The sequence below is a fragment of the Coccidioides posadasii genome, chromosome 2 (genome assembly GCF_018416015.2).
Source record: "Coccidioides posadasii str. Silveira chromosome 2, complete sequence".
Lineage (NCBI taxonomy): Eukaryota > Fungi > Ascomycota > Eurotiomycetes > Onygenales > Onygenaceae > Coccidioides > Coccidioides posadasii.
The window spans coordinates 3,411,384-3,431,917 of NC_089408.1; the positions used below are offsets into that span (position 1 = coordinate 3,411,384).

The window sequence follows — 20,534 nt, forward strand, 5'->3', positions numbered from 1 at the left end:
TTAATGTTTTCTTCAATTAAGTCCTCATAGCTTGGATGTGGTGGTTCTCTTCTCTACAGAAGGATTCCTCTGTGCTTCTTTCCGCGCAAATCCCATCCAACCAAACACCAGGTGCTGGTTGTGTGTTCCAACATATGAAATTCTCTATTCTTCCTATCTCCATTGCGGGCTCAATGAATATTTGTACTTGAGATCTCATGTGCCATGGCACCCATTGAGGGCCAGGATGCCCCTTTGAAAGCAACAGTACATGGATCGCAGCAAAGTTTGAAAACAGAGGCACAACCTCCCACACTCACCAACCATATTCTCTCTCTCTTCTCACGTTGCAATTCAAGCTCTTTTGTTGCCATTACTGGAGGCTTATTTGCTTGCTTGTATGTTGTGTTTGGGCGATTGGCGTTGCTTTTCATTGGTGCTGTTGGCGGCGCAATATTACATGCTTGGTGGGAGGAATGGAACGATAGCCCTGGCGAGAACAAGGCCAATGAGGCGCTTCGAAGGCGCCGGGAGCTGGGCATCGAACTTGCCGAACGGCTGATGCGATCGGACGTAATATCAATGGAATCGACTCCGGCTGAGCATCCATCTGTTGCTAAGATACAGAATGGTGAGCCCGATCTTTCCACATTGCATCCTGCCCCAGCCGCAGCTTTGGAAGCGGTCGTGAATGCTGTAATCAAAGACTATATCCGGTGAGCTTGCTTGATCACACATAAATCCGCACCATGAGACTGAAGACCCTGCAGGTGGTGGTATGACCCAATTTTGCCTTCTGAAACAAATTTTCCGCGCGCATGTCGCGAGTCTCTGGTCAGCTTTATCCATTCTGTGTCTGTCCACCTTTCACGCAAGAGGCCTGCGGAACTTTTTCTTCAATTCGTTATGAATTCTTCCTCGATCATGATTGTGTTTTTGAGCGAGATATCCATTGCTCTTGGCCCCGCAAATGCAAATGCTACCTCTGTAGCCGATGCTATAAATATATACCTAGAGGAGTTCCCGGAGAGTGGTCTAGCAAATATTGTCTCCATTGAAGAACAGCGAAAACGGCTGAGAGTTATGGCTAGTGAACTGCTGAAAAACTTCCTTGATTCGACTGCCTACGACTGTGCGCCGGTACAAATTTTTCTCCGCGAAATAGTCACGGGAGTGATATTCGAATCCATTATCAAAACGTGTTCGGCACCGGATTATATAAACGGCTGGATCATTCATCTACTTGAAGGAGGCGAGCCCGAATTTATCAATGCGATAGATGCTGGATTGGATGCCCTGGACAAAGTTAGTGACACGCAACTGAACCCTGGACCCACAGACATTTCACCGGCGCACGGCGACCCAGATTCAATAATAACCGATCGAGAGTCACCAAACCCCAAGACCCGTCATAATTTGGCCACAACGGTGTTGACCGGATCTGATCCAATGGGGGTTCCGAGTACAGATGAAAGCGGAAAGGCACATTGCAGAAACCAAAGTATTAATGGCATGGTGAGTCCTGAAAACACGGTAGTCCAACATGAAAAGATGGGAAATCATAGCGAGGCTCTTTGCCAGGCAACTTCTGCTACATTGGATAGTGGTGAAGGGGTAAGTTCTGGGATCATCAGACTGCCTACTTTCACTACAATAGAAGGTGCCTCCGTGTCTCCGGGCTCTATGGATGGCTGTCACATTTCAAAAGCTTCCAATGGAACCTCTCCTCTCATCCAAAATAGAGGTCATACTCCCTCAGCCGAAGCACTGGCTGCCACACCGTCCGCAGCAAAATTACTTCATGCGTCGATATCAATTCTTGAGGACTTTGCTACACACGATGATGGAATCATGCGTTCCAAGCCTACCACCGAATATCTAGTACAAGTCGAGCCCAAATGCTCTCATCTCTCTGGCTGGATGATTGCAAGGCAATACACCGACTTTGAATCGCTTCATGAGACTTTACGGCGCATATCGGTAGTTTCCGGCGTCACTCAATTTTCAATGCGACATCCTAATCTGCCGGATTGGAAAAATCGCAATGCGGAGGACTTGCGTGGACTCCTTGAAAATTACTTACAAGACGCGTTACATCATGAAGCCCTTGCTGAATCTGAAGGTTTGAAAAGGTTTTTCGAGAAAGGGTTGGGGGCTGGTTTTCCATCCATTTCCGTTCCGACGAGGATTGGTTCTGTTTTCCGCAATCCTGCAGTACTGGAAAACATGGGCAAGGGGGTTTTGGGAGTTATAAGTACTGCCCCTAAGGGGGTCGCTGAAGGGGGGAAAGCGGTGCTTGGAGGTGTATCCGGCTTTTTTGGTTCTACAGCCTCCGGGGCGAAGAGAAGACGGGCCGAAAGCCCAACATCTCGAAGTCGGCCAGAATTCGAGGAAACGATAGCAGACCATGCCAAGTCCGCAATCACTGAATCTCATTGGGATCGCTCCAGCCGACCTGAGCTGGAAGATCACGGAGATAGGCTTGTTATGTCTCATTCACAGTTAGCTAAGGTATCAGACGAACCCCCCACAACGTATTCCTCCTCTTTCACTCAGTCAGTCAGTGCTGGTCCTTGGAAAAATGGGGAAATTGAGCCTATTTCAGACCATGGAGTTGCTTTCCCAAATGATTCAACACTGCATTTGTCTTGTGAATCATTTACGAGACAAGAGAGAATTGTACCTCATCGGGGTGAAACGCAAAGTACCACCATAACGACAATCCAAAGCGCACAAGGGAACGAAACTCTTAATCCCAAAACCTGCGAACCCGCCGAGATACATCGGGAAGGCAAGGCTGTCGACTCCAAATCCAATCCGCATGCAGCTCTTTCAGAAGAGGAGGCTATCATGGTCGTGGAATTGTTGTTTGCGGTTGTTAATGAGATTTATGGTCTATCTTCAGCCTGGAAATTTCGAAAGCGTTTGTTACATGCAGCCAAAGCCTTTCTTCTCCGCCCAGGGAACCCAAACCTCGAAGCTATTAGGCTGCTTATCCAGGATTCGATCATAAAGGACAATACAACGCATGAAACTTTGGCAGACTACATCAATATGTTGCGCGAATCATGTTTTTCTGCACAAAATAATGGTGAACCTGCCACCCTGCTCACACTAACTGAGAAGGATCGGAAGAAAATGCAGGAAAGGGCTCGAAGTTTATTGATTGAAAACGGCATGCCCTCTGCACTGATTAGTTGCATGGGCAGCAATGCAACAAGTGAGGCTCTTGGGCGGATTTTTGATAGTCTTCAAATAGAATCTGTCGCAAGAGGCTTTGTCTGTGCTGTCCTGCTGCAAGCGCTGAAAGTGATTGTGCAGTGACGGGCTCCAAATGAAAGTATGAGTTTTCAAATGTTTATATTACTCCAGAATCTTTGATCCACCAGAGATGCTAATACTATCAATATCTGCTGATTTCAGGGGCAGATTTTGTGAATAACTGTACTGCTTAGAATACACAATATAACCCCCAATGGTACAGTGGGCTTCAGAGGGGGCCTGATCCCCATCTAAAAGAGCTTCCAAATCCGCCGCAGCAAAACTCCTTTGTGCATAGTACATCTAAATTCTATGTCTGAATCTTTTTTCTCGAAACCAAATGGCCGGGTATAGTCCATGAATATGTGTTGTATCGTGGCGGCCTTGAACCCGAAGCAGCACTTTCATGAAAATTAAGCAAATCAAGCACTTTTATCGCCAAGGCTGATGAAAAGGTCGCGAGTCAATTCAAAGCTGAGCCAGCTACTGGCCATGCTTGGAGCCACTTTCAATAAATTTGGAACGATTCCCTTATACAGTCCTCTAATACCTTCCTGGGTTACAATAACCCTGATAGCGTCCCAAATTGACGTGTATCTGTAGCCCAGGCCCGACATGGTATTGATTTGGAAGCGTCGCCGAAGAACGTCACTGTTTTCAAGTCGCATTAACAATGAGGTTCTCTACATAAATGCGGAGCATACCCAACTTACAACGGATATGTACACGTCTGTGCCACTGCACCGGAGATAGCACCCGCCAACAACTTCCGGTACGGACTTGGATTGGCATCCCCTTCAGGCGTCAAGTACTTCCGGACTGACTCGTAAGTCATAAAGTTCAAACCGACCTATCCAAGAGCAAAATCAGCGGAAGATCAATTGCTTTGGCTGAATCAAAAGGAAAACGTACATAGGGTGCCACTCCAGCAACAGTTGGAACTATCCCTCGATAAAGCGCAATTATACCTCCTTCCGTCCGGTACATGACGCGCATGGTTTGGAACATGCCAGGAAGTTTTCGACCCGGATCATGTTTAAGTTCGGAAAATGACGCAGATTGAATGGATAGCCGGGTTCGAACAATGTCCAAAGGATAAGTGACACTGACGGAAGTAATTCCCGCGAGACCCCCGCATACCAGTCGACTGAAAGGGGTCATTTCACCTCCAGGATATGGTTCCGCAAACTAAGACGGAAGCACATCAGAGGACATTCAATATAGATAGTTGTAGAACTCCACCCCACCTTTTTGTAGATGCTATAGCTTCCAAACTGTACCGCCGAGTAAGGTACGATTCGAATACAGTTTGTCCCATTCCCGCGCATAAACCCTCTCCATCCTTCTTCCTTCCACATCTTGATTAGAGCTTTTGATATGGACAATTTATAGTCGTTTCTACCGGCATTCTGAACCTGGAGGAGAATTTTTAACCGTTCGAGGGGTGAAACAATTGTTCGGGACACTGCGCCAGCCACTCCACCAGCAATGAACGCTGCAACCACGGGGTCCGAGAGGAGATTTCTTGTATCCGCATACCACGAAGTAGGGTTGGTCTGGACCGCTACCTAGTAGCGAATTTAACAAATGCGTTTTGAAGAAGAATCGCCGAAGGAACAGATGGCCTACCTGTGGTGGTAGACTTGACAAGGTACCACTTGATTGCTTTGTAGAACGGTCGGGCGGGGAGCCCTCTTTACCGTCAAGACTCATCGTAGGCGAGCCAAAGGATTTGCGAGGCCTATCACAGAAAGCAGGATATCAGCGAATGACAATAGTCAAATAGGGAAAACAATCACCTTAACCATCAGGTGGTAGTCAGTTGAAGTATACGAAAGCAACCCGCTATCTGTGTAGGGATTGTTGTGAGAAGGGTGGTTTGATCTGGGGGAAGCCGTTGGAGCAATTTGATCTCTGCATCACTAAACTAGCCGTGGACAATGGTAAGCAGCACAGTAAATTTGGTCTAAAATTGCCAGTACATACAAATCAGCATGGAGGTTAAATAGTTAGTTGAGAGCAGAGCAATAATGCTAATAATCAGAGATTTGGTGTTGCAGTCGGATGCGACGCAGAACAGAAACACAAAAGAGAGAGAGAGGTAGTATTCACTGATAAGGTTAGGAGGAGGATTGTTCTAGGATAGAATTGAGAGTTCAGCACAACCAAATTGACAATGCCCATACCCCCCCGGTGTTAGAGGAGCAAGATTGGCACTCTTCCTTCCTGCGTTTTTTTCCCGATGCCACTGCTGCAACTGAGAGTGAACCGCTGACCGGGTGCTAATTATCTAAGCAAACCAAGCCTTTCAGCCTCGCTTATATAAGCAAGAATGACTTGTTTGGAAAAGGCTTTTTTTTTCTTCCTTAACCATCATAACAACCGTCCATCACCAAACGGCCATCATCTTAACCCATCATTCTCTTATCTGCTTTGGCTGTATTTGTGGATTGTGTCGAATTGAGTTTCTTAGATTTTACTCTGGCCACTAGTCTGGTTGTGTGCCAGCTCATATAGCATCTTCTCCTCTTTGCCTCTATCACTCTTAGAATCTCTACATCATGTCTCGCAGTGGTACCACTCTCTATGTCACCGGCTTTGGCCACGGAACTCGTGCACGAGAACTTGCCTACGAATTCGAACGGTACGTCCCATTCGTGGATGCTCTCCTCCATCGATAACCCACGAACGATCCTCTCACTTCCGTCTTCTCTCGAAACGTGATCTTTCGATACAATTTTCTCCTTCCCTTCACCTATCGAGCGCACGTCGTTGCCGACGTCCTGGTCGCCTGCATCCCCTCTTATGAATGCTTCTATCTGACAGCAGCCTCCCACCTGCATATTTCACGTATTATTTGACTCGCTCGTGTCTTACAGCTTGGAACCCTGACCCTGGCCACCTGCAACATAATGTGTACGTAATATATACTGACGACATTCTCAAGATATGGCCGCCTTGTTCGGTGCGATATTCCGGCTCCTCGGACTGCCGCTAGTCGTCTGTAAGTACACTGAACTATGAGTGTGGCCGCCCCAGACATGCTAATATTGTACATAGCTTTGCGTTTGTTGAGTATGAGAGCCGACGCGATGCAGACGATGCTTATCACGAAATGCACAACAAACGTATTGGTCGGGACGATGTTTTGAAGATCGAGGTGAGCTCTAGGCTTTCTTACCCATTTGATCACCCAGTGGCTTATCTCAGTCTAGTGGGCTCGTACACCGCCTTCTGCGTCGTGGCGTTTTGATTCCGGTCGCGATCGACGCCGTGATCGCACTCCACCCCGTCGAGTGCGCTCGCCTTCTCCTCGCCGTGGCAGAGGTGACTATTCTCCCCGCAAGGAAGATCGTCGTGATCGCGATTACGACCGCAGAGATCGCGATCGCTCTCGGAGCCCCGATGACCGTGATCGTGAGCGTGATCGGGACCGCGAGCGTGATCGTGAGCGCGATCGGGACCTCAGAGACGATCGCGATAGGCGAGATGAAGATCGCGAGAATGGGACAAATGGTGATGACAGGAAAGGTAAATCTCTTCACAGAATGATAGCTTTTTAAATTACTATCTCACTAAGCTGCGGACAGTTCCCTTGGATTCTCCCACCCCTGCTCATGACGAGCTAGATACTGCTGAGTAGGTCAAGCCGGTTAAACGGTAGTTGTGCCCTAGTTCCTACCGAGGGTCATTACTCCTGTGCACGCGTCTCTAACCCAATCACCGACTTTGAACGATGATTCAACCATCCTCGGCGCACATTCGTGGAAGGATATTGAAATATTACCGTCGTATCCAATAAAGGTCATGCCCCAGTTTCTTTCCCTATTCGCTTCGAGCAGTCTGTCTCATTCTCCTTTCCTGCGTTTGTTTTTATGTTTGCTTGCCGGTTATTACACGTGGCATATTTCTTCCAAGCCAAAGAGCTCGGTAGTGTAGGTCTTCTCCCATTCGGTGGTATACATTTATTGAAATAGTGATATTTCCGACGGGTTTCTCGCGAAATATCCGTCTTTATCCCTCGCCCGCGGCCCTATCGTCGTCGATGCTTGTTGTCCGTCCTAACTGTCATTCTTTGGGTGTGAATCATCAATGGCGGTTTGTCTTCTTATCTATGTGTTTTTGCTCTGTTTCATCTAGTCGTAGGATTTAATTGTTTTCGGGCTGAAAATTGTCATACCCATGCGTACTGCACATTTCTCTCTAGAGCCGACCTTAGCTGGCCTGCATCACCTCTTTTAGACAGCTCTGGATGGATGTCGAGTCAGTGGGTACTACGTACTTTGTTCTCTGGAGTTACTCTTTGAATCTTCCATACAGAGTACTTTTAGCCAAAATGCAAAGCACAGCATGGAACCAACTTCCTCTCACAGAGTACAGTCCGAGGAAACCAACAGATACTTCATTGCTTATCTGTTAATCCATACGTTACTTCTGCTACCAAGGGGATCCAACCGACAAAAAATGATTGGCATGATACAAATTTTAATTTAGGTAGCAAAGCCTAGGAATACAAACGTACTCTGCACACCGCTATGTGTGGTAATATTGGCTTTCAACTTGGGATTTATGAAGATGGAGAGATGCTGACAACTCCACAAAATTCCTACTCGCATTCAAAAGCAGAGTCGAGAGAACAGAGTACAGGGTATGGAGTACATACACAATAGCCTTTTGTCCTTTTGGGTCCACCAGAGCTAGTTATGGTGACAAATATTAACTAGCGGTTCTCTGCAGTCAGCAAGCCTACTCCAGAGTTTGTCTTGTAAAACATAAAAATATACAGTGTATGGAGTACCAAGTAGTGAAATCTTTAATACTTTGTTAACAGGTTATCACTCTGTGTTTTTGTATTTGCTGCAACATCAACAAGTTTGCAAAGTGTTCGGTGGATTACCTGTATGCAAGTTATTGCAGCATTGACCCTGACTTGAATCCACCCAGAGAAAATGGGAACTCCATCAATAGCCTCCATTGGTATCATTGGCAAATCGGTAAACCCATGTCATACTCTTATTTCTGTCATATGGGCGAGATGCTTATGGCTTCATAGGATAATCTCCTCCATATTTCGGTGTTTCCACCTCATGAAAGCGCACAGGTTGAGTTTTCTCTAGCCTTCAATTCATCTCTTGATGTTCTTGAATTGCGCCAACATGACACCTCTGTCGATCAAGATTTTGGGTTACTACATGCCTTGGATGAGAGATTTTCAGTTTATGGCTGGTTGACAAACACCGGCGTAAAATTTTTGATTATTGTTGATTTAGAGGGGAGAGTGGCTGTCCCTGGAAAGTTCGCACCGCTTGCGGGCCTTCGAGAGTCTGATTTGAAGCCGGTAAGACTGTGAACGCAGGCATGAATGGATTAAGATCTAACTATGGTCCAGGCTTTTCGCGCATTACAGACAGCATATATGAAGTTGTTGCAAAATCCATTTTATGATCCAGACAGAAATGATACTGATTGTGGAGAGCCTGCAACCAGTAACATAGGAATCAAAAATCATCATTTCATTGCTGAAGTTAACCGTATTGGTGAATTGTGGGTGCCTGGCATGGTGAATGTTTAAAGCTCTTGGGCCAGTGCATTGCAGAGATCTCCGGTCAAAGAGAACATTACAGCATCCTTCTTTAGTTAATTTGATGCTTTTGCGACATGGCATCGAAGGTCCTCACAGACAGCCAGACCGATGTGACCTGAGGAAAAGAGGTGAACAAGACTTTTTACCTTAAGCAATTGTTGACTGCTTCCTTTCCTGGAATCCAACCAGGAGAGGCTATCATGAAAGTTACGTGTAAAGTACACCCATCCAATACCATATCGAATCCTTTCCTTTGTACTCCGTATTACACCGTCACTTGCCAACGTGCTCTAGACGGTGACAAAGCAAGCTTGGCCTTGGCTAAATGCCTTAGGTAAGCATGCGTCATTCCATAATAAGACTAGCGTAGGGCTTCGCTCCCACACTCCACATCAAAATCTCTTCGACAAAAACCACGAGGAGTCAGTCTCGATTCCACGGTGGTGTGAGAAACTGCCTAGGAGTGAAAAGTCCGTTTCCGATAGCAGCCATGGGTAGGTTGTGTTGTTCTTTCAAATAATAGGATATTTGCTTGGTGCGATTTTCGACTACTAGAGTAACTGTACGCTGACAATTATTGATCTCATCAGGTATCGATTTGGACCGTCACCATGTCCGCAGCACCCACCGGAAGGCGCCCAAGAGCGACAATGTCTACCTTCAGCTCTTGGTGAAGCTCTATCGCTTCCTTGCCCGTATGCACCTGCAAGTTCTGCATAACCAATTTGGCGCCGCTAACAACGATGTCATCACCGTAGGCCGCACTGATTCTAACTTCAACAAAGTCGTTTTGCGACGCCTCTTCATGTCCCGTATTAACCGTCCTCCAATGTCTCTCTCGCGCTTGGTCTCTATTGTAAAGAAGGACAATTCCGAAGAGTCTATTAGCAACAAGACCATCGTTGTCGTTGGGACCATCACTGATGATGAGCGTCTACTTGTTGTTCCAAAAATGTCGATCGCTGCACTTCGAGTTACCGCCACTGCCAGAGCTAGAATTGAGAAAGCTGGTGGTGAAATCCTTACCTTGGATCAACTCGCGCTCAGAGCTCCAACTGGTGCAAACACTATTCTTCTTAGGGGAAAGAAAAATGCCAGAGAGGCTGTCAAGCACTTCGGATTTGGTCCACACAGTGGGAAGGTTAGCCATGTCGCTTTTCAATGTCATTTTTATACCAACAGCTGACTATATTATAGAAACCAAAAGTTGCCAGCAAGGGCCGGAAGTTTGAGAGAGCTCGGGGACGGAGAAGATCGCGTGGCTTCAAAGTTTAAATCTTCTCATTGTGTGAGATGGTCATCCGCCGGTGGTATCCTAGCTAGCTGGATCCCAAAGTCAATCGAAACGAGTTTCCTAATTTCAAACCTATTTTAGCTATAGGATACTACGCATAGGGAACATATCTTGTATTGGCGAGGAGCATGTCGATCATTTGTTTCCCGAAATGATTCAATCATGATGTATGGAGAAGCTGATAGTATGGATTGATGGGGTCAAGAGCAAACTATCCATCGATGCCTCATTTATTTCCTATGTGCAGGCTATACTATCTGTCGCCGAGGGGCAGTTGTTGGTGCTTCCATTGCTTTCCGGCTTCGCCTTGAAACTCTCCTGCGGTATGGCCGTTGCCTCTAATCAAATATTTGTAAATTGTTAAACCTTCCAAACCCACTGGTCCTCTTGAATGGATTTTGTTGGTGCTTATGCCAACTTCTGTGCCAAATCCATATCTCATCCCATCGGCCAGTCTGGAGCTGGTATTCCAGTATACTCCTGCACTGTCGATGCCGATCAAGAATTGTTCTGCCGTTTCTTTTGACGACGTTATGATAACGTCGGTATGTTTGGACGAATGTGCGTTGATATGTGCCATTGCTGCATCAAGGGAAGATAAGGACGGCGAGGCAGACACGGTTTTTATAGCCAAGATTAGATCCAGAAATTCAGTATCATAATCTGATTCCATTGAATCTTGTAGAAGGGCTGCTTGGCTTGGTGACAATGATGCTACAAGTGCGGACTTCGATTTCCTGTCACAGCGCAACGAAACGCCATTTTGGAGCAATGCTTCCGCGACGGAAGGCAATAGTGTGCATAATGCGTCTTCATCAACGAGGAGAGTCTCCACTGCATTGCAAGCCGCAGGGTAATTCAACTTTGCGTCGAGGATAATCTTTTTCGCCATTGTAATATCTGCATCGGAACGAAGATAGATTGAACAGAGACCATCCGCATGTCCAAGCACCGGAATTTTGGTATTGGCTTTTATAAATCGGACCAGCTCATTCGATCCTCTAGGGATTACGAGGTCGATGCATTTATCCTGAGCCAGCAGGGGAAGAATCACATCCCTCGATTCGACGAGCTGGATGGCTGTGTTGGGAACATCTGTAGACAAAAGTGCTTTTGACACAATGCGCGCTATTTCTCGGAACGATTCAATAGATTCCTTCCCTCCTATAACGAGGTCAGAAAGAAACTCCCAATATGATCCAAAACACGTACCTTTAAGTATCGCAGCATTTCCAGACTTGATCGCCAGCGCGGTGATATTGGCTATGACTTCCGGCCGAGCTTCAAAAATAATCAGCAGGACGCCGATTGGACAGCTTACTCTTTCGAGGACCAAGCCATCATCGAGCAAGGTTCTTAAAGAGACGTTTCCCACTTTATATAGTAATAATTACAAAAAAAAAAGTCAGCCTGGCGTCTCAGTGGAGACTGTCGCATTGACAAATACGGATAAAAAGAAACTTACATGGGTCCTCAAGACTCCGAACATCAAGGATCCCTTGTAGCATGTCATCATATTTCCCTGGACGGCTCAAATCTAGCCGTTTGAGGATGCTTTGACTGAGCGTCCCTTCATTCACAGCCTTTGTCGCAACCTCAATATCGCGAGCGTTCGCCTGTAAAATAGCATCCTTATTTTGGTAGAGAGCCGTGTGTATTGCAGTTAAAGCGTCATTGCGAGACACAACTGGAAGAGCTCCCAACTGCCTTGAAACGCTCGAGGCAAGTTTGGCTATTTCCGATGGAGAGGACTCTGTTAAGGACATTGTGCAAAAGTCGGTATTATGCGAGAGTACGGAATAGACGACTGGACGATATTGTCGGAATTGAATCCTACCCACTCGAATGACTCGCTGAACTCTCGAAAAAGTCAGACTCATTAAAATTGTGCCTTGGCAGCCAAGGGAATCCAGCCTCGGCGACTCGAAGGCTGTGGGTACGTACGGAGTCGCTGCCACAACTCTGTAGCGAAGGTTCCAACGACACATATGTGATCTATGGCCGGGAACGACATAACGTTCTACTCGGACCCTGCATATCGTGGTGGAAGCACTTCTAATCGCCCAAATCCGTAGCCGACCTACCTTTAGGGATAAACTAAAGATGGGATAAGGGGAAACACAGCTGTTTATGCTGTACACGTTCCTCCGTACATCTACTTCAGGGAAATCGCTACATGATTATGGTGGAGGTGATAGGCCATCATCTCTTTATAGACAGCAGGTGACATTCCAGGGAAAAGAAAATACAAAGTAGAAAAGTACAAAGTCAAAGGTGAGAGAGCAGAAAGAAAAGAAAGGGTTCGACAAAGTAGTTATTTTGTGTGTTAGGGAGCACGGAGTAGTTCCACCCATAGGAAGCTTGCAGATGGCAAGGCGCTAGTCTCTATGTAGCTAGTCTCTAGGGTTGGATCTTCTTTGATCTGACTTATGACTCGTACGCTAGTTGAGAATTGAAAGCAAGAACGGAGCACGGGGTACGGAATACAGATTGTGGACAAGAGCTCTTGTAACTACGGAGTACGGAGTACTCCATACTCTGTATTTGTAAGGCTTTGTGTAATTTAATGTAACTAACCCAACCAAATTGGTAAATTTCATACTCTGTACGGAGTACTCTGTACTTCATCTTTTTCGTCTTGTTTTTTTCAATTTCAGCATCTTAGCATTTTAAATCTGTTAACATATATCTCTACTTAATATTTTAGACTGACCGTTGGGACCGGGAAGGGAAGGAATTTTCCGACGGCCCTGAACCCATCTCAATTTAAGACTGAGAGATCCCAATCCAATCCCCCTTGGTAGTGGTGGTCTAGAAGAGTCGGAGTTCAGCAATGCAACGCGCAAAGGTCTTCTCCATAAGCTCGATCCGCATGTTTGGCCGACCTTCCCACCAGTGAGTGATGTGGGCTTGCCGATATTGAGATCCTCCATCCTGGCTGGGCCGGTGCACGAACAAAATCAGGTCGTGGTTCGACTCGGACTCTGCCCGTGTTCATTGATAAGTTAGGGCCTTCCAGGTTACTATTCAGAAATGTCTAACTTGCTTTCCTCTCGACATGACATGCTGCATGATCATGGCTATGAATAAGTACTGCAATCTCGCAGAGGAGCTACGATCTTGCAGAGATTGTGATGCTATTTCTGCGACCTCTCTGCCATCATCATCTTCTCCTCCTCTCTGGTCACTCTCTATCAGTTACAATGGAGTATATTCCCAGGTGGTAGACAATGGAAGAAATCTAATCCTAAGCTATACGGAGATGATCCCTACGCTTTGAATGCACTGAAGAATCTAGATGTTATTGGCTAGCAAAAGCACCTTTCCTGACCTACCGATTTTTCTTTTTCTCTTCTATTTCCTTTTTACTTCCTCTCTTTATGTCAAACTGAATAGAGCAGAGCTTTCATCCATGGCTTTCTTGTTAATTATGCAAAGAACTCTACCTTTGTCTGGCTCTTTCTTTGGGGTTTCCTGAAAGCTAAAATGGCCTAGGATGGCGAGATTGACCAAAGAGGAGAGCAGCCGGCGGAGGAGAGGAGGAGGAAGAGGTGGCCCTTTTAGCTTGGAAATTCTTAATAGACTGCAGTAATTGGCAGTTTTGTGGGAGAAATGACTAAAGATTTCGTATCTAGGCGAATACAGCATAGCTCAGGCTCTTGCAACCAGCTCGAAGGAAAATGGCAGCTGTTTGGGGGAAAGAAGGCTGTACTCCGCGTCTTTGTCTTGGAACAGAACCTTCAAGTATAATGGCGACACCGCGACCAGCTCGCAACGTCTGCTAGATGCAAGCCTGCTCCATCAACCAAGCGACAACCTTTCCGAGTTACAAAGCCCCACGCCACGCCAAGTGCTCAAAGACTTGATGAATGCTGAGGACCCCGGCCATTGCACCTTTTTCAACCCAAGAGTGAAACTCAATTTACGGCGGACAACAACAAGATGGAGTGTAGTACAAGAGCGCGAATTGACAAATCCCCGCAAAGACCAACCCGATTGGTGACCCAGACCTGGGTAAGGTTGCAGAGCTACAAGGACATTGGCTGGAAGATTCTCAATTGAGAAGTTCAGGGTTGATTTGTGGGACTGGCAAAAATGGAGCAACAAGGACCTGGAGGTGCGCGGGATTGAGGACGACGCGCAGAGAGAATCAAATCTACAGCTATTCCTTTGCATGAAGCTGCAATGGACGCCATTCATGAATGGTCGCCGGATCATCGAAAATTTGTTTGTATCAGGTCTGCAGGTGAGCCTAACCAAGCATTCTTTTCTTTCTTTTCTTGTTCTATTTTGGTCAATTTTTGATTTCTTATCAAGCTTTTGCACTACAGCCAATCTATTGTATATTGTTAGGTGTCCGCCTCAGCAGTGAATATAATGGAAATGAGAATGCTCTTGATGAAAGTCTCTGTCAGATCGGAAAGCAGTTTCCTCTAATTTCTGTTGAAGATGCGATATGCGATTTGCGAGACTACAAGGAAGGCGTTTGAAGATGCTAAAAGATGGCTCAGGGGCTCTAATGATTGCACAAAGTTGGTTATTGTTGTTGATATCAAAAAAAGGATGTCAAGAGAAAGAACTGCTGAAACAACAGACTGGGGCCTTTCTAGTAAGGATGTACTTGGCCGGCTCAACTCGTTTGATCTCACCGAACATATCCTACAGTGGCATAAGGATAACAAATGTTCGCTAGTTGGAAGCTTCCAAGCATGTTTCTACCTTTACTTTCGAAACCAATAGCCACAACAAGTGTGGATATGCGAATTCTCCCCAGATGAGCTTGAGCCAGGATGTTTCATATGTGAAAGAAGCGGGATGTTTATATCACACAAAAAGAGCTTATACTTCAGCTGGAGGAATCCGACTACTTCCCGCTACTTCTCCAGGAGTTATCAACCAAAATGCGAGAGTGTCTGATCAATCATGATTTCAAAAGAGCATCTGATAAAACTTGGGAGAACCTGAAGGAGATGGGGAAGATACCCGGTCAAAAGGAAACCAATCACTGCACTTGTACAACCTGTGAAGAACAATCAGGTGTCTAAGTCATATGAGTTCACCAACAGGCAGGCCGTCGCCGCTCGAGATAGCATAGTTTTCCTTCCAGCTCCCATGCAGCAAAGAGTCTTCGTTCTCAAGTGGTTATTGGATATAAATCGCTCAAGCGCCATGATTGTCTTGCCTGAGATTGGTCCCGTGTTTTGCTTGTCTGTTTATGAGAGATCGAGTGTTATCCCCTTCAAATAGAATATCTAGCTCAAATATATCTGGTAAGGTGATAACCTTCCTAGCAGAAGAGTTTCACATCATTCACTGTATCAGGCTGTTCTGTCTCTCAACAAGTTACTTTGTGTTCCCTCTTCTCTACCCTTTTCTGTCCTCAGCGGCAAGGTTTCTCTCTCACGCGGTGGCTTCACTTTCAAGTCCTTTGTCTGATATTTCTGTCTTGGAGTCGATGAAGTTCCTTCCTACACGGCCGATTCTCTCCCTTGGTCAGGATTTATATCCACCAGCAGTCTGGTTCCTGTTCCGCAGTTTCAATACGGGTTCACGCCACAACAAACTGAAGAAACATTTGGCAATTCTGCATCGCATTATCACGCAGCGTACCAGTATCATGTCCTCGATGTTGAACGCTTTATATAGATCGCAGATATAAACCAGATGAGAAACGAGCTGTACTTGGCTGTGGGCCAGTATGGGTGGCAAAGCAGCAAGAAAGCTGCTGGCAAACGGGCGCGCCGTCGGGGTTAATATCAGTGCCCGCATTCTCGGACATGCCAGCCGATACCTTGAGCATGCTAGCCTGGGTGGCCAAATCGCTGTACCATTCATCCCGTCTGATAAGTGTGAAAGATTTAACAAGATTCTGGCCCTTTGGGATTTTGACGATCTCGACGCCTATGCACATGCAGAGATACAGTGTGAAGCAAGTGCCTCTCGCCTGGCGGATCCATCATCATCGACCGTTCCCACGACCAAGAAGATACAGCATCCTGTGAAGTCCCTCGAGTTCGCTCACCGGCTTTAGTGAAAGGGTCCTCGGCGGCAGATGAGAGGAGATGGATTGAATGCGAAGTGCAGTTTCGTCAAATGGTCCGCGAGGCTGATCAAGTGTCCTGGTCTATAGTCCGCCTCTATTCCCCTGATGGCTACGGCAACCTGTTTCCAACTCCAGGCTCAGCGCATATGGGAGAAACGAGACATCCAGAGATCCATGGCTCGGGATTTCCTTCGAGCTTTGATCCAGGAGCAGGTTGAAAGGGAAAACTCCGGCCCTAATCAGATATGCTACCGCAAGTTGGTAATCATCGTGGGGGTAGGGGGAAGGGAAGGCTGACAGACAGGATGTACCCCGTACACCCTCTCTTTCCTTTCTTTTTTTTTTTTTTTTCCTTTTTTTTTCTCTCTTACTTCTATCTGCATTCTCTCCTGATGATTATTAGCTGTTACACTGAATAGGCCATAGAATAATGAAGACATTTCTGTGTCGAAAGCCAACCCAAGGACCCAAATCCGCGGTAAGTTTTTCATACGGAGTTACGGTGTCTCGCCAAGGAAACAGCAATTTGAGTCCATATTCAATTCTTGTGGAATAATGTGTGCAAAGGACTCTACCCCAAGTCTGCCATTATTGAATTTCCAATTTTCATTAATAAATCTTCTCCTATTTCTCAGGCTGGATAACAAAGGAGCCGCAATTTCCTGCTGCTTTCCCATTTTTCTATTGGTCTGGTTGCCAAGAAAAAACGCAATGCGCAAAGTAGCTTAATGTTTGCCATAGATGGTAATTTAGTTACCTAGGGCGGAGTATGGAGTACTGTACAAGACATTACCAACCCTGGGCAAGTGTGGCATAAAGTGGCGAAACTGGAAACTTCTTAGTAGTCATATCACAGCCATCATCATCCGGAATTTTGTGACTAGGTATTACCTACCTCGAAACCCGACTTTTTGATTGCCGAGCCACCGTATCTGTTCCGACCTACTCTCTCATAGCGCCCCGGAATGTTTCGCAGAGCCATCACGACCGTTTCTAGGGCGGCTGCTGGACAGCTCTCGCGACGCCCGATTCGACCAACTGTAGCATCTAAGACTTTTGCTCCCATCATTTCCCAACAGATTTCCCGAAGCTACCACGAAAAAGATAAGCTGCCTTATTCCATCCCAATCTCCCAGTTCAATACACTCCTCTGGCTAACATTCAAAGCACTGCTTGACCACTATAGCAACCCTCGAAATGTGGGATCAATGCCGAAAACAGATCAGGATGTTGGTACAGGGCTTGTTGGGGCTCCTGCATGCGGAGATGTAATGAAGCTTCAGATCCGCGTTGACAAAAACAGCAATACAATCAGCGATGTAAAGTTCAAGACTTTCGGCTGTGGAAGTGCCATTGCCAGTTCTAGTTACTTAACGGAGCTCGTGAGAGGCATGACTTTGGAGGAAGCTGCGAAGATTCGCAATACAGAGATAGCGAAGGAGCTATGTTTACCCCCAGTAAAGCGTGTGTGCCCAGTGACCCGCCAGACTTCTTCTGATGATACTAATACTCCGCAGTGCATTGTTCTATGCTTGCAGAAGATGCAATTAAGTCAGCCATATCCAACTACTATACGAAAAACCCTAAAGCCGCACCGACAAATCTCTCAGGCACAGAGTCTACCGTTCCCCGAGTCGAATCTCGACCTACCCCCAGTCCAGGAAGTGAAGCAAGTAGTTAAATCAATTCGATGGCTCTCTTTTCTTTTCTTTCTACCTTACCCGCCCTTATCCGAAATCAGTAACGATGGGGTGTTTTATCACATCTGGAGTTTTCAGCTTCATAGGGATAAGAGTAATATGCGTTTATCTCGTGGTTAGTGCTAATCAAAATCATACGTTAATGATACTACCACTTGTCTGAGAGAATCCGGTTATCCGTCAAAGTTGTCCGCCGATATATTATCTACATGATTAAAGGAATACCTCTCCTTAATGCTTCTCCTTTATAGCTAACCCTATGCTGTTGAATTTTCGAGTTCGTTGCTATTATTACTCAATGCTCAATAGTGTTCAGCATTACCGTAAATCGGCCATGATATCTTCCTCAAATTCAACCGCACTGTGATTTTCTCCCATCAGAATACCACCTTCGCTATCATCTCCGTTCTTTCGCCACTTGGATGTTCTCAGACCCTCGATGTACTCCCGTCCTAGTTCCAACTTCACATCGGTTCCATGTACACATCGCAACAAAATGTCCATACGGTCCTTTTGCTCCATCAAACAATCCCACAATCTGGCTTCGTTGGCACCTCTCATAGCGTGGTCGTTATAGCCAAAACGAAGAATAGTTGGAGTTGAAGGATGTGATTTCTGGAAGAGGCGAGCATCCAACCGCTTTGTCGCGAGGAGCTCCGCCACAAATAGTTCCATAGGCCAACCATCGCTATCACTAAGGGATAGACGCGCCACATCTGGCAAAGAAAGTGCTGCGAACGACCGTTCAAGCTTAAGGACAGAAAATCGACAAAAAGAGTCGAGTAATTGGAAAACAAGACCCGTGTTATTATCCTGGTCACCAGTGAGATGAAGTTCAAAAGCCACCATACGCTAAATGCCTAACAGTAACTTACTCTACGCCATATTTCTATCCCTGCACTCACTTCAGCCTTTAGTCTTAAAAAGGGGCCTATTTTGAAAACCAAGGCTAAAGCACTGTATGGCTTTGCCAGCGCCTTATATGCCTTTGCCACCGAACCGTTGACGGTGTGCGGCATGGCTGGTACCTAAGGGATGTATTGATTTAGTTATTTCCAAGGTGTAATGGTACGGGCTTAGATTATCTTACCATGCCTTTCTCTAAAAGATTAACGAGAATCCATTTTTTATAGGCTTCCACCATGATCATGCTTGCAAAGCTACTAGTAGGTGTAGAAATAACAATGTCTAGGAAATGTCGCGCTTTTCCCCACCGCTTTAGGCCGATATAGATCATGGCGCCATAGAGAAAGTATTCGAGAGGTGTTTTGTAGTTCATTGACCCCGGCAATCCTGAAGATAGCGTAATGTAAGAATTGCTAGATGGATGCTGCTGAGATGGAAGTAATTGAGATCGGTTGAGGAAGACCTTGTCAACAGCAGCTGGGAAGTGGTAAACATCCCTGTCCAGGATACATATGGCGGGCAGATAGCATCGTGCAAGTAAACATAGTCGTGTAAAGACTGTATGAGTAGATGTGAAAGTGGAACAGGAGGGATCTAATCGAAGTATGGCTTGCTGAATGGGTTTAACAACTGCGCATGGCTTTTCTCCCCCTTGTCAATAATACAGATAAAGAGGCTGCAACATTCCATCCAACATACCTGTGATGAAAATTCACCCGCCTTTGCCACATACTCAACAATTCTGTTGAATTCAAGGCCAGCATATCTCACTTGAACAGGGTCAAATGTGTGTAGAAAAGCTACAGTTTTGCACCATATACCACCACCAGGGCGTATATTATCAGGAAGGGATTGCTTATCCGTAGGTCTCCATTCCTGATAGTGAGCCAGTAAGAGAAATAAGTAGGCTAAGGACTGTTTAGCAGGCTCAAGAATCTTTTTATCATCAGCTAGTTAGCAAAGTCAGATTGGAGAGGACTAAGTTCTTGGAGACTCACATCAAGCGGACTTTTGCTTGCGGTTTGTCCAGTCAAATCTTTGGGGGGGATCTGACGGAGACGAGAAACCAGAGCACGAGCCTTTTGGTTATATTCACATTCAGATGTAATTTCAGGTTTAGGGGGCTGTGGGGGGAAGGATAACAGAATAGAAAGCATATCAGCCATCTTGATAGAAAGAGATTGCTAGGAAGGAAATCACTGTAATAGACAAATTAGAGGCTAGGTACGATGGGAACCAGTCAGTCTAGCAGGGCAAAATTAAAAGGCTAGGCTATGGGGCCTCAGTAGTAGGATCTATCTGAAGGTGCCTGTCAGTTGGAGTGAAACATAGTGAAGGGCTTAGAAAGATGGGTAACAATTTGAATCATCCAAACAATGGGTATGATATCTCACATAACCCTTGGTGCGGGCTTTGGATATCAAATGTACTCAGTACTGTGCTTCACAACTTCAGAGCACAGTATTACTGGTCAACCCACGGGAAAAGTGAATTAAAAGAAAATCCCTAGAGATACTTAATTGTTAAGGTAGAAAGTCCTGAGTGGCGCAGAATGTTCACTTGCCAGAGTCTGTGGGATGAAGTAACTAAGAGCAAGAAGATAATGGAGGAACTTACCTGCGCTCAGTGGAGTAGTTACCGGCACATGGTGCCTGAACTCCAGTAAGCTAATAGGTATGGAGTACCCCGTACAGAGTACTCTGTACGAAGTAGATGTGGTGTTCCACTCAGCGCTGTTGCAGCGCTCTCTGCATCAAAATACAATAC

At 46.0% G+C, this 20,534-nt stretch overlaps 9 protein-coding genes across 10 annotated transcripts; 6 read left to right on the forward strand and 3 right to left on the reverse strand.

Moving 5' to 3' along the window:
• Positions 1 to 204: 204 nt before the first annotated feature.
• Positions 205 to 3,505, forward strand: D8B26_003652 (uncharacterized protein; the record flags this gene model as incomplete). Its single annotated transcript, XM_003068128.2, has 3 exons — positions 205 to 695; positions 750 to 3,319; positions 3,403 to 3,505. The coding sequence occupies 2 exons, from the start codon at positions 205 to 207 to the stop codon at positions 3,301 to 3,303; spliced, it is 3,045 nt and encodes a 1,014-aa protein (XP_003068174.2). The 3' UTR covers positions 3,304 to 3,319; positions 3,403 to 3,505.
• Positions 3,506 to 3,662: 157 nt separating this feature from the next.
• D8B26_003653 (uncharacterized protein) lies at positions 3,663 to 5,172 on the reverse strand (the record flags this gene model as incomplete). Its single annotated transcript, XM_003068127.2, has 6 exons — positions 5,040 to 5,172; positions 4,870 to 4,981; positions 4,488 to 4,808; positions 4,153 to 4,428; positions 3,954 to 4,090; positions 3,663 to 3,891 (listed from the first exon to the last, which is right to left on the reverse strand). The coding sequence occupies exons 2-6, from the start codon at positions 4,951 to 4,953 to the stop codon at positions 3,663 to 3,665; spliced, it is 1,047 nt and encodes a 348-aa protein (XP_003068173.1). The 5' UTR covers positions 4,954 to 4,981; positions 5,040 to 5,172.
• Positions 5,173 to 5,629: 457 nt separating this feature from the next.
• D8B26_003654 (uncharacterized protein) lies at positions 5,630 to 7,635 on the forward strand. Its single transcript, XM_003068126.2, has 5 exons — positions 5,630 to 5,884; positions 6,188 to 6,244; positions 6,301 to 6,400; positions 6,456 to 6,771; positions 6,831 to 7,635. The coding sequence occupies exons 1-5, from the start codon at positions 5,802 to 5,804 to the stop codon at positions 6,881 to 6,883; spliced, it is 609 nt and encodes a 202-aa protein (XP_003068172.1). The 5' UTR covers positions 5,630 to 5,801; the 3' UTR covers positions 6,884 to 7,635.
• A 554-nt stretch (positions 7,636 to 8,189) lies between these two features.
• Positions 8,190 to 8,995, forward strand: D8B26_003655 (uncharacterized protein; the record flags this gene model as incomplete). Its single annotated transcript, XM_003068125.2, has 3 exons — positions 8,190 to 8,234; positions 8,294 to 8,578; positions 8,630 to 8,995. The coding sequence occupies 3 exons, from the start codon at positions 8,190 to 8,192 to the stop codon at positions 8,810 to 8,812; spliced, it is 513 nt and encodes a 170-aa protein (XP_003068171.1). The 3' UTR covers positions 8,813 to 8,995.
• A 232-nt stretch (positions 8,996 to 9,227) lies between these two features.
• Positions 9,228 to 10,822, forward strand: D8B26_003656 (uncharacterized protein). 2 transcript variants are annotated; one of them, XM_066124219.1, is made up of 5 exons: positions 9,228 to 9,318; positions 9,415 to 9,519; positions 9,583 to 9,965; positions 10,022 to 10,134; positions 10,200 to 10,574. In XM_066124219.1, the coding sequence occupies exons 1-4, from the start codon at positions 9,315 to 9,317 to the stop codon at positions 10,097 to 10,099; spliced, it is 570 nt and encodes a 189-aa protein (XP_065980298.1). In that variant the 5' UTR covers positions 9,228 to 9,314; the 3' UTR covers positions 10,100 to 10,134; positions 10,200 to 10,574. The 2 variants fall into 2 exon arrangements, with proteins under 2 accessions (XP_065980298.1, XP_065980297.1); XM_066124218.1 differs by having other exon boundaries at positions 10,022 to 10,822.
• D8B26_003657 (uncharacterized protein) lies at positions 10,372 to 11,972 on the reverse strand (the record flags this gene model as incomplete). Its single annotated transcript, XM_003068123.2, has 3 exons — positions 11,584 to 11,972; positions 11,331 to 11,492; positions 10,372 to 11,282 (listed from the first exon to the last, which is right to left on the reverse strand). Exons 1-3 carry the CDS (start codon positions 11,882 to 11,884, stop codon positions 10,372 to 10,374), a joined length of 1,374 nt encoding a protein of 457 aa, XP_003068169.1. The 5' UTR covers positions 11,885 to 11,972.
• Positions 11,973 to 15,816: 3,844 nt separating this feature from the next.
• Positions 15,817 to 16,149, forward strand: D8B26_003658 (uncharacterized protein; the record flags this gene model as incomplete). Its single annotated transcript, XM_066124220.1, has 1 exon — positions 15,817 to 16,149. One exon carries the CDS (start codon positions 15,817 to 15,819, stop codon positions 16,147 to 16,149), a length of 333 nt encoding a protein of 110 aa, XP_065980299.1.
• An 867-nt stretch (positions 16,150 to 17,016) lies between these two features.
• ISU1 (iron-binding protein) lies at positions 17,017 to 18,025 on the forward strand. The gene is made up of 3 exons (XM_066124221.1): positions 17,017 to 17,265; positions 17,332 to 17,625; positions 17,679 to 18,025. Exons 1-3 carry the CDS (start codon positions 17,127 to 17,129, stop codon positions 17,840 to 17,842), a joined length of 597 nt encoding a protein of 198 aa, XP_065980300.1. The 5' UTR covers positions 17,017 to 17,126; the 3' UTR covers positions 17,843 to 18,025.
• Position 18,026: 1 nt separating this feature from the next.
• D8B26_003660 (uncharacterized protein) lies at positions 18,027 to 20,338 on the reverse strand. The gene is made up of 6 exons (XM_066124222.1): positions 20,162 to 20,338; positions 19,766 to 20,066; positions 19,467 to 19,703; positions 18,952 to 19,407; positions 18,737 to 18,889; positions 18,027 to 18,674 (listed from the first exon to the last, which is right to left on the reverse strand). The coding sequence occupies exons 2-6, from the start codon at positions 19,931 to 19,933 to the stop codon at positions 18,180 to 18,182; spliced, it is 1,509 nt and encodes a 502-aa protein (XP_065980301.1). The 5' UTR covers positions 19,934 to 20,066; positions 20,162 to 20,338; the 3' UTR covers positions 18,027 to 18,179.
• Positions 20,339 to 20,534: the final 196 nt, after the last annotated feature.

Bases quoted from the DNA above. Each gene is read 5' to 3' on its own strand.
- D8B26_003654 (XM_003068126.2), top strand. From the start codon at position 5,802: ATGTCTCGCAGTGGTACCACTCTCTATGTCACCGGCTTTGGCCACGGA. The intron at 6,245-6,300 runs GTAAGTACACTG...TATTGTACATAG, and splicing joins CGGACTGCCGCTAGTCGTCT to CTTTGCGTTTGTTGAGTATG. The intron at 6,401-6,455 runs GTGAGCTCTAGG...ATCTCAGTCTAG, and splicing joins ACGATGTTTTGAAGATCGAG to TGGGCTCGTACACCGCCTTC.
- D8B26_003656 (XM_066124218.1), top strand. The intron at 9,520-9,582 runs GTATGCACCTGC...TCATCACCGTAG, and splicing joins GCTCTATCGCTTCCTTGCCC to GCCGCACTGATTCTAACTTC. The intron at 9,966-10,021 runs GTTAGCCATGTC...ACTATATTATAG, and splicing joins TTGGTCCACACAGTGGGAAG to AAACCAAAAGTTGCCAGCAA.
- ISU1 (XM_066124221.1), top strand. From the start codon at position 17,127: ATGTTTCGCAGAGCCATCACGACCGTTTCTAGGGCGGCTGCTGGACAG. The intron at 17,266-17,331 runs ATAAGCTGCCTT...CATTCAAAGCAC, and splicing joins CCGAAGCTACCACGAAAAAG to TGCTTGACCACTATAGCAAC. The intron at 17,626-17,678 runs GTGTGTGCCCAG...AATACTCCGCAG, and splicing joins ATGTTTACCCCCAGTAAAGC to TGCATTGTTCTATGCTTGCA.
- D8B26_003660 (XM_066124222.1), bottom strand. From the start codon at position 19,933: ATGGCTGATATGCTTTCTATTCTGTTATCCTTCCCCCCACAGCCCCCT. The intron at 19,704-19,765 runs GTGAGTCTCCAA...GATGATAAAAAG, and splicing joins CAAGCAAAAGTCCGCTTGAT to ATTCTTGAGCCTGCTAAACA. The intron at 19,408-19,466 runs GTATGTTGGATG...GGGGGAGAAAAG, and splicing joins CGGGTGAATTTTCATCACAG to CCATGCGCAGTTGTTAAACC.